Below are 9,517 nucleotides of genomic sequence, written 5' to 3'. Positions count from 1 at the left end.
AGGTCGGTTTTATGGAAGGTCATGAGAAGCAGTGGTGGGGAGATGGAGAGGTTTATAGGGGGACTTCGAGAGCATACAACATACAAATAATGACTGACAAGCAAAGACGTTTGGTCCATCCAACCGTTCCTGTGCAATTGTGATATTTTAGTATAATAACATGTGTACTTTCCAGCCCACACTAACCATATTGTCTCCTGTGAGAGGCGAAGAAACAAAAAAAAAACTGCCAAAGCAAAAACAAAATCTGAGAACGTCATCTCTGACCCCTTTAAATGACTGGAACTAGTTCAGGAGATCAGTTTGGCCCTGATACTTCTATACATATCTCCCTTTTGTATGAGGTGAGCTCTGTCCTAACCAGAAACAGGTCATCTCTTGTTTGAAAACGAATTCACAAATCGATGCATTGCACCAACCGGCGTCCTATTCTAGAAGCCCATAGTCCTCTTGGAAATGAAACTTGGTGTGACATTTAACCCAAATCTGGCCGTATACAACTTAAAATTTTAACCCCTTGCCCTCACTAGTTTATTGGAATAAACTATCGACTCCAGCACAATCTATTCCCTTTTATTAACTTAAATACCTCCACCAGGCCACCCTTAAGTCTAAATCTATCTAAGGTGCATAGTCCCAACTCCTCAAGGTAATGAGAATGTTTTAGACTGGGGCTACTCTAGCTATTGTCCTCTACAGAATTTCCAAAGCCTCAATAGCAGTCATCATGTGAAGGGACCAAATTTGAACACATAATTCAAAATCAGGCCTGATGAAGGTTTTGCACAAGGGCAGCTTTCCTTTAGATATATGTGGACGACGGATTGCAAAACAGAACAAAAAACATGGGATTAAAAATTTTTTGATAATTAAAACTTTCAGGTTTTGATGCCTCACTTTAAAAGAGAAATCTCCTCTCCTCTACCGAAACTGGAGAACTGAATTTCTTTTCGCATGCCTAGCTAAAACCGCTTAAGGCAACGTCAGGCTGCAACATTTTAAATGCGAAATGCAGACTCTGGAATGTCACTTGCGGCAATTTCAGTGCAAACGCACCCAACGCTCACAGAAAATGTCTATTACTAAAGTGCTCGACAATCAGGAAATTGTAGATGTAAAGCAAGCCATACTTAGAAACATAGATAAGTAGATGGATAATATGGATAGATATATCGCTGGATGTTGGACAGACAGATAGAAAATCAGCTAGTTGATATATAAGCTGCATTTTAGCTAAGGTTCTTACATTTAATACGAATTGACACTGCGGCATTTTCCTTAATTTTAGGCAAAATAATTTGTTAAAATGTTTAACGAAACATGCTTCACTTCAATAGTTATTAAAAGCAAATGTTTTCTATTTGTTTTCAACCCCCTTGATATTTGTTAAGGATTCCATTTCTAAATTAGGCGATTCATTTCATCTATGAAATTTGCCCTGGATTTGGCGTTACCAAGCCATTTGTCTTGATTTTCCTCCCGTACTTTTCAACCTGCCTTCCATTAATGGTCCCCAAATCTTCACCTATGTTTTCTATAACAATTAGATGTTAGAATTCAAAAACATAGCCAATCATCTCATGTTTAGAGAAGTGTTTGTCCGGTGTGCTCACCTTCCAGGAATTTGTAATTTTGTATTCTCTTTTCATGTTTTAATTCAGGCTGATTTATCTGAAATAGGAGCTGGGGTCGATTGTTAATTTGCTATGACTGGCAGACTGAGAAAACAACACTGACCAAACATAAAGCTGTAACGTATGTAATTTGGGCGCCAACGTCAAAATTGTACTTTCTTTAGGAGCTTTCTGTCTAACTATCTGCATATATATTTTAGAAACTTTATATGTTTAAACATGCATCCAATCACATATAATCCTGCAGGGGTACATTTACAATAAATTGGCCAAACTATTGTTGCAGTCTATATAAAATATTTAAAGTACTGTTTATAATGTTGACTTATCGTTGAAAAGCGATTATGATTCCAGAGATCCATGCTTCAAATGGGGAATATGAGACTTAATCCTCCTCGCTCTCCATTCTACACGGTTCTTAAAATAGTTCCGATTTTATATCCAATATCTTGCATCCATCATTTTGAAATGGGTATGATTTTTCTTCCTTGAATATATTTGTTGTTGCTGAAACCAATAGCATGCTTGCTAGTTTAAAGTGTATTTCTCTTTAATCGTTATATCTAAGCGAAGTGCCATATATTTCATGTAGGTAATGATTGATTTCTCAGCTTTACATTTTACCCTTATCATCGCTTTACATCAAAATGTATGTGCATAGTGGAACACTTTGTTTATAACACTGTAATTAGATAAATGTTTGTTCTATTTATCTTATGAACTAGTGCTTTATTTCATGCGAAATTATGTTGTTCACAGAATGTCACAATTGTGTATTCATTTTAGCCTCTTTTTGACTAACACACTCACAGAAAACTGGAACATAGAATGTTAAATTGCATCAGCACTGAAAGATAACAATTTATTATTAATAATTATGTATTTCCACTGCGTTCAACAAAAATAGTTGGAAAAATTATACTGAATTATATTTTAATGTATTAGCCGTTTGATTAATATAGCATTAATGTAATAAAACCCATTTTATAATAGGCCAGTAAACAAATCAGGGCAATCTGAAAACGTCAAATGTGAAAAATACAAAGTTCATGGCACAATAATTGCAGAATTTGCCAGAACATTTCTAAATATTATATAGAAATAAAAAAACCGTCTCATAAAGCAACATGGAAAGTCGAATGATATTTGACGATATATTCAATGGCTAAAATATACATTTAAAACAGAATAAAGAATTGCCATTTAAATAAGTTAGAAAACATTCTTTATTCCAATTGGATTTTTAAATTAAAATGTATCCCTAATAAAGAAGAACATATTATAAATGTTTTGCCCGGGTTCATTCTAAAGCATTACATTTTCATTAAAAAAGAATTTAAATTTAAAATCTTGATTAATTTTGTCTTTCATAATCGCAACGCTCATTTATTGAATATAATAAACTAATGTATTAATTGTACATGTCCGTCTTACACAAAGCTCAGTTGCTGGTTGTATATTGATGTGTATCAAACCTGTTAAACTAGGCAAATATGTAATTGTTACGTTGCATTTACAATTAATCACAGATTTCTTGACCTACAAGGCTTTGTGTTTCCAATCAAAATACAACACATTTACTGAATGTGTGCGCGTTTTGCACATTGTGCTAGTGATCATTAATTTTGTTTTTTGTCTTCGGGAGAGAAGAGGAAACAGGTATTTTTGAACGTGTTAATATGTGGTAATAATTTTCTGAAATTGAGTTGGGTGTCGAGCGATCGCATAGTTGGATTGTATAATCAATTAAACAAATCAAAATACCGTTTCTCATCAAGATGCATTTCCCATTCATGTCAAGGGGGTTATCGTGAAGGAATATCATTAAACTACATCTGCACACATGATCCTGTTTGCATTTGTTTTCAAACCAATAAACTTATTAAACTAAATTAAGGTCGGCTGTTGCCTTTGGTGCATCTTCGTCAACCTAGCATCGTTTCGCTTTGCAATTTCTTGACAATTATATATTTTTTCGGTCTGGGATTAATTAACAAATGCATGGCCGGATGGCTGCGAGAAATAAAAACTAGTTGCGAGAAGTGTTACAGCCATTTGTGAAAACAGCATGGATTGCGTCACAAAGAAAGCCAAGAGTTGCTTTTGGAATTTTGAAAGTGTCGCTCGCAAGATCTGAACATGCGGCAAATTCAATTCTTAATTGCAAAATTACACATTCTCTATATCAAAACCGCCAAACGGAGAGCAGTCCATTTGCTCAAATTGCATTTTAGCACGGTCTGTTAAAGTTAAAACGTCGAAAGCCTTGGCGGGCTGGCTTTTTGTCCCAGAATGTGCCTTCGGCCCACTGTAACAGCACAAAGCAGAATCCAATCAAAATTTCCTTCAAAAAATAGCCCAAGCCAACAGTTTGCTGTTGGATTCTTATCGATCACAGCACAGCCTTTCACTTGCCACAGACTTTAATGCTCCCGTTCCTGGCCCGTTATTATCCAAAGGAAAGGCAGAAACTGCTAAGTCCCTTAAAGCCTTCCCAGTCCTTTCCTCATTCGGATACAGCAGACCAAGTTATGACCTTATTAGCTCAAAGTTTTGCTTTATTCCCCCTCATTAATTTTAGAACTTATCTTAAAACGTGCATCTTATCACCCCATCGCCTGGGAAGCGAGTACTCACTGCATTAGCCAGAGGACTTTATGTTCTTTTCTGAGACCAGCCCGTTGTCGGGGCCGCGGCGCTCCGTCTGATTGTTGACCTTGCCTTTCAAGTTCAACTACAAGGTCAGAGCTGGACACAAAGGAATGGCTAGCACGAGCTGCAAGCGCTCCTCAACTTAATTACATTCAATGCAATTGAACTTGGATTTCTGCCCTCCTCTCCCCCCCACCCCCAGCCCCAACACCTCCCCTCCCCCACCACAAAAGATGAAATTGCAAGCCAGAAGCAGAATGCGATTTCTGGCCTTGCTGTTTTGGCCTTTCCTTCTTCGGGTTATTTTCTTACTTCTGACTATTGGGAATGTTTTACTTTTGGGTGCGCGTGGAAAACCGATAGAAAACAAAGCCTCAATTCGCCATCGACGCACTTGAACTTGAGTTACGCCTGACATTTCCGAATACTCACGAGGAATATTATTATTTTGCGTCGAGGATTAGAGCTAACCCCGATAAGTACGTGTTAATCGCTTGGATGCAGTTTTGGCTTCCTTAATGTTTTAATAAAATTTGCACACGCTGAACAGCGAACTCACAAAGCTATTATTTGGTTGGCTATTTTGCGTCATGTGATGGTTGCAAAGATTTAAAATTACTTTTGTGATTTAGAGCTCATTATTGCCATGCTTCAGTTAGATTCCCTCACACACCTACACGCGCTGAATATTTTCCAAAGTGGCTTTTTTTTTTCACAATTCCATTGAAGTCGGAGCAAACCTATTAAAATTTCAGTCATGAGGCCGTATCTCTGTTTGCTTTTGTGCAGTTTCCTTAGTCTGTCCGTTTGGTGAAACACTTCTCGTTGTATTTATGACGATTATTAACTCAATTGAAAACGTTCCTGGTGTTAGATAGCTGTAACACTTTTTGCTTTTAACGTTTTGCATTCATTTCATCTTGCTGATATTTCTAAACTTCCTTTGAATTTACTGCAGCATCCATAATCCCGTGTGTGCGCAGATTTTCAATTGTGACAAAATTATAATTTGTGTCCAAGAGAAACATAATCAGGATTTTACGTCTCAAGGTTTGGATTGTCATGAATTAAATGTGGCGGCCGCAAGCAGTTCTTTCAGTTCCTGGCCGCTTAATCATTTCTCAAAATGTATCTTCAAAGATGCTTTAAATGTTTCTCAATAGCCTAAAATTTTTTCTTGTAGTCAAAGTGATTTGTTTTCTGATTTTTTAAATTTCCGATTTGCTAAACTTTGAACTATCCGCACTAGTTTTTGCTACGTAAACATTTGATCCTAAAGTGTTGCCGACTCCACATGCAACGACCGATGCGAATAATTGTACCGATTTGTGTAATGTAACGCCCAATTTGTGTGTCAGCCTGCCTGGCTTTGTGTTTGCGCCTGTATGTGTGTGTGTGCATGTGTCCGCCTGTACATGTGTGCATACAGGCGCGCGTGTTGGTGTGTGAGACGGGGAAATTACCTCGGCACTGGTTCTTCAGCTAATTGTATGGGTAATATTGTCAACTATCTAAAACAAAGTATAATACGCAAAGCGCTGTAGACAAGCAATTCTTTGGTTACTTAATCGCGTTTAAAAAATTCCTTTATTTTGTACTAATTCTGTGCGAGCTCTGTACAAATTCATTCGACATGTTTAAACAAAGACTGACCATGTAGGCGGCAATAACCGTGTTATGGAACGATTAGCCAGAAGATGGCGCACTTGTTCTACCCAGGATAACACTGCCAGATCGGATCACCAAAAACGTTCGATTATTCATGAGCAGCTAGACGTCAAGATCATTGGCGAATACGCACGTGACTGCCAAGGTCAAGGTCAAAGGCTTATCAATACGATTGGATCTAAGTACCCATAGGTGGTAGGTTATCGTTAATACTTGCTTACAAAGTCATCCTCATCCCCATTCAATTCATGCACCCCAAGCACAGCCCCAACACATCCAACACGGTTGTACAAGTATATACCTTTAAATCAGCAAGCATTATGCAGCCCCATATCAATAAAAGTACATACGTGATCCTCTAACCTTATGCCATTAAACTGATAGTCCATGATGAAGTAGTTCAGTGGCAGCCTTTTCTAGATGACGATAGGAAAATTATTTTAACCAAACACCTTTTTTTGGTTGAATTTCAATTTCAGTGCGTAATCCACTAGCTTGTCTTTTAAATGTTAATCGTTAATGCATGAAAACCAGAATAAATTGACCGGCGGCGTTTTCTTCTTCAGACTGATGTCATGCTAGACTATGTGCACATAGACACTTAGAGCCAAAAGGTGGGGGGCGGGTGGGGGGTGGAGGCTGTGGGTGGGGAGGGTCTGGAGCAAAGTGTTTATTGGTCTTAAATTGTTGTATAAACCAGACAATGTTTAATGTGTGAAGTCCAGAAAGGGTCATCTTATTTGTGTGATATTGCTTGGCTTCAACGACCATATCGCTCCATATTTTCTTCATTCATTCATTTCCCCCTTTTTCACAAAAGCAGCGAATTCTCTCGTAATAGGTACCAATTTCACCTAATTTTGTTTATTCAAAGAAACGCATTAATTTAGTTTAAAATCCAAGGGAAACGATTTACTGATTTTAAACTTAATTATTATAGTTGCAGCTAAATCCTTCCAGAGATTAGGCTTTGTCTCGAGCTTAATTTTCCAACGCTTATTTTGTGATTAAATCATAATATTAAATAAAAAGTTTATCGTTGCTTGTGAGCGCAAAATGGTTACGAGTATCTGTTTAATCTTTTAAAATCCCAGCTTGCATAGTTTAAACTAATATATATTTTAAAAAAAAGATAAAGTAGCAAATGTTTCATACAATTTCACGTTTACGCGAGAACTGGTCGTCATCTGATTGCAGTTAATACCAGTAACATTTGTCACACGCCATTTGTTTCTCATATATTATATGAAATATGAAATATGTTATACACCAAAACTTCCATTATTACTATCATTAAATGGATATTAAATGAATGTATGAACATTCACCGCAAAATGTTCTTCAACAAAATTAGTATAGTCACAAAACCTTTAATCCTTTTTTATTATTATTAATATTTTCCCTCAACCCGTTTAGCTTAAAAACAGCGTTTAGACGGTTTTACTGCAGTCGTGCCGAAAATCGACAGTTTAATGCTTAACCCAAACAAAACATAAAAAATAGCATCTACACCAGTAAGACAAACGTTTCATATCTTCACTAAAACAAAACTGATAATAAACAGTGATGTCGGTATGGTTACAGCGTCGTTATAATTAAATTTACATTCTGACCATGTATTTTAGTCCATTTTAATGGTATTCCATAACAAATCCTCCATTACAGTATTAAAAGGCAGAGGACATGTTAGCATACTGCAGGCAAGACTCCGCAAGAGAAGTGTGCATTTAAACCCCGTCGGTCACAATCGTCTTTCGCATCGCTGTGATAAATTTCCCCGATCGAACAGTTTCAATTATCTTTTTTTTTTAAAAAAAGAGTGAGAATTAAGGTGTGTTGGTTTTTACTTTCGCGATAACTTTCTTTTCCTTCACTCTCCTGTTCTGAAACCAGATGGTGATCTGCCGTTCGCTCAGGTTCGTGGCCGCCGAGATCTTCCTCCTCTTGTCTTTCGTGATGAATTTATTTGTTGCATATTCCCTCTCCAGTTCTTTGAGTTGGATTTTGGTGTAAGGAATCCTTTTCTTCCTCCCGCGCCGAAAGGAACTTCCATCCTGTTGATGAGCTGCAACATCTGCTGTGTGTAACCATACACAACCCGCCAAAAAACACAGCAGAGAAGCACATCAGAAAATAAAAAGATGCAACATTGGAAAATAATGCTGAAAAACGGTATTAAACAACACGATGATAATCAGTTAATTTCAATATCCTAAAGGGCTGTATTTAACTTTGATGCAGCAAACGCTAGCAGCTATTATTGTAACATCTGTGTTAATATTCTAAGGTGTAAAACAAAATCGCAACGCCGAAATTGAAATGATTTTCCTACTGAGTTCATTGCACCGGAAGCATAAAATAAAATCGTACATGTTTCAACCTTTTGATAAATTGCTGCATATTGCCTGAAATCAATTATTAGCTTTCAAATGCCTAAGTTTCGCAATGCATCCAATATAATTAAATATGCAGCGCTTGGGATTCTATGAAGGAATGCAGCAATAACCTGTTACCTGCCAGTGTGGGTTTCCAGAGCTGTCCCGATTGTGCCTGTTCCTTAGAACAGCACATCTGGCTATTCCACCCATTAAGGGCCCAGGGCTGGTAGCCTTCCATAGGTAACAACGCTTCGTGCCTCGGCTCCCCCGCGCCACTGATAGTTTGGACTACAGAAACGTCCAGATAACTTGGCATTGGTTGGTAGGCACTCGCATAGCCATGGTAGAAGGCGAATTCCTTCGGCCGGCCCGGGTATTCATCAGTGGGGACAGGACTGTCCATGTACTTGTCTCCAGGGTAACTAGATAGGGCGGGAGGCTGGGAGCAAGGCTTGATTGAACTTCGGCCCATTCGACAGGAGTAGTAGCCGCTGCCGAAATATCCGTACGGTAAAGGGGCGGCGGAGGAGGCCTGGGGCACTGGGCATGGGGTGCACTGCTTACCGGGTTCCACTACCCCAGAGCCGGGAACGTCGACTGTTGAGTAGCCAGACCCGTGAACCAAAGGTGAAGGATGAGCCCCGAGTGCAGAGTGAGCCATCAAATTCCTGCACTGATTCGCAGAGAAATTCCCAGCACCAACAAATCCTTCCATTACCCCGTTATTCTTACTAATCTCATCCGAGTTGCTTTCATACAGGAACATCACACTGTCGACCCAGTGAGGTTTCAGAAGCAGTGACACTGTCATATCACGTTCAGCATTGGGTCTATAGTTTCTTTTAAGAGGCGCAGGACTGAGAGCGATACCGAATTTCTCCCAGCTAACTGCACTGACGCACAAACCCGGGTTAAAAAAACACGCACGCCCATTGGCTGCCCGAGGATCACGTGTTATGCAAACACAGATAATAAACTGTCCTGCAGAACTGGCAGAGAGAAAAAAGATTCATTGCGAAATAGAAAATATGAAAGGCACGCGTTAAAATGTCTAGTTATTGCAGTTGTAGAAAGCTGCAACTTTGCATTGGACAAATCAAACAGCACATTAAACAAACTACACACGGTCAATTTAAAACAATATCACATTTTAATACATGAGCTAAATAAAGGTATTTTCCCCAT

General features: G+C 38.4%; 1 protein-coding gene across 3 annotated transcripts; it reads right to left on the bottom strand.

Annotated features, from left to right (window-relative positions):
* Positions 1–7,767: 7,767 nt before the first annotated feature.
* Positions 7,768–9,143, bottom strand: hoxb13a (homeobox B13a). Of its 3 annotated transcripts, none has more exons than XM_078529181.1 (2): positions 8,461–9,143; positions 7,768–8,028 (listed from the first exon to the last, which is right to left on the bottom strand). In XM_078529181.1, exons 1-2 carry the CDS (start codon positions 9,141–9,143, stop codon positions 7,917–7,919), a joined length of 795 nt encoding a protein of 264 aa, XP_078385307.1. In that variant the 3' UTR covers positions 7,768–7,916. The 3 variants fall into 3 exon arrangements, with proteins under 3 accessions (XP_078385307.1, XP_078385305.1, XP_078385306.1); XM_078529179.1 differs by having other exon boundaries at positions 7,768–8,031; positions 8,468–9,143; XM_078529180.1 differs by having other exon boundaries at positions 8,468–9,143.
* Between the last annotated feature and the right edge of the window lie 374 nt (positions 9,144–9,517).

This window comes from Cetorhinus maximus, chromosome 25, assembly GCF_964194155.1.
Source record: "Cetorhinus maximus chromosome 25, sCetMax3.hap1.1, whole genome shotgun sequence".
Lineage (NCBI taxonomy): Eukaryota > Metazoa > Chordata > Chondrichthyes > Lamniformes > Cetorhinidae > Cetorhinus > Cetorhinus maximus.
Note: the sequence above shows the minus strand (reverse complement) of the source record. Positions and strands in the feature narration are given on the sequence as shown.

Excerpts from the sequence above, each read along its gene's own strand:
- hoxb13a (XM_078529179.1), bottom strand. The coding sequence starts at position 9,143 with ATGACAGTGTCACTGCTTCTGAAACCTCACTGGGTCGACAGTGTGATG. Across the intron at positions 8,032-8,467 it reads CTGGAAACCCACACTGGCAG|CAGATGTTGCAGCTCATCAA; the intron begins GTAACAGGTTAT and ends GGTTACACACAG.